General features: G+C 37.0%; 1 protein-coding gene across 1 annotated transcript in view; it reads right to left on the reverse strand.

The window, feature by feature from the left end:
• LOC107631926 (TMV resistance protein N) overlaps nucleotides 1-694 on the reverse strand; it is a 1,499-nt gene extending 805 nt beyond the window's left edge. The window contains exon 1 of the mRNA XM_016335522.2: nucleotides 123-694. Within this exon, the coding sequence (XP_016191008.1) occupies nucleotides 123-589 (467 nt within the window). The 5' untranslated portion in view covers nucleotides 590-694. The remainder of the gene's footprint in view (nucleotides 1-122) is intronic.

A 930-nucleotide genomic window follows, 5' to 3' on the forward strand; every position in this document is an offset into this window, starting at 1 on the left:
TTAATAAAAACAATTATATTTTATAATGACTGCATAAATAATTATTTAAATGTGTAAAATTATCGGCACATCAAAATTAAATTCAAATAAAAAAAAAAAGAAAAGAAAAGAAAGGAAGTTACTTGTTGAGGGAGCATCCCCAACCAGAGTGATTAGCAGCTTCAGTCAAAGCCTCCCTCCACTTTCTGACCTTATTCATCTCACCTTCAAACCGTTGTTCATGCTTGCCAAATGCGTCACCATAACTTCCGATCTGGTTCCTCACCATGGCCGGATCTACACGATAGAAAACAGGCACAACAATTTGGTTACTCCTCTTCTTGCACTCCAATATGTTGACAACCTCATCCAAGCACCATTTTGAAGCCGCAAAGTTTTCCGAGAAAACAATGACGGAAAGCTTAGCATCCTTGATTGCTCTAAGAAGCCTCTCAGGAATCTCTTCTCCTCTTCTGAGGTCGTGATCTATGTAGGTTCTTATCTCTAGCCTTCTTAGTGCAGCATTGAGATGGCTGGTGAAGGTGTTGCGTGTGTCCTCACCTCTAAAGCATATGAACACTTCGTGTTTCTCTTCACTTGACTTTGCCATCTTTGGATTTTTCACAAACAGGTACGCTGCAATATGTTACTTAATTGATTTTGGATGAAATGATAAAATGCTTACTCCTTCTTATACGTTGTATGCTTGACTTTTGGGAGAAGTGGTAGGACAATATTGTAATTTTGAGTTTACTTTGACTTTGGATTATATGGAAACATTGGGCGCAGATAAAGGAAAACAAGTGGGTTAGTCTATTTCCTTGATCATCCCTGGAAGCTAGAGATTGATTATTCAACGACTCTCGTTTTCTTTTTTTCCCCTATATGTTAATGCTTCTGGAACTTATTTTTAAAATGTCACATTTTTTAAATTATTTATGTATCAGTGTT

The sequence above is a fragment of the Arachis ipaensis genome, chromosome B03 (genome assembly GCF_000816755.2).
Source record: "Arachis ipaensis cultivar K30076 chromosome B03, Araip1.1, whole genome shotgun sequence".
NCBI classification, from domain to species: domain Eukaryota; kingdom Viridiplantae; phylum Streptophyta; class Magnoliopsida; order Fabales; family Fabaceae; genus Arachis; species Arachis ipaensis.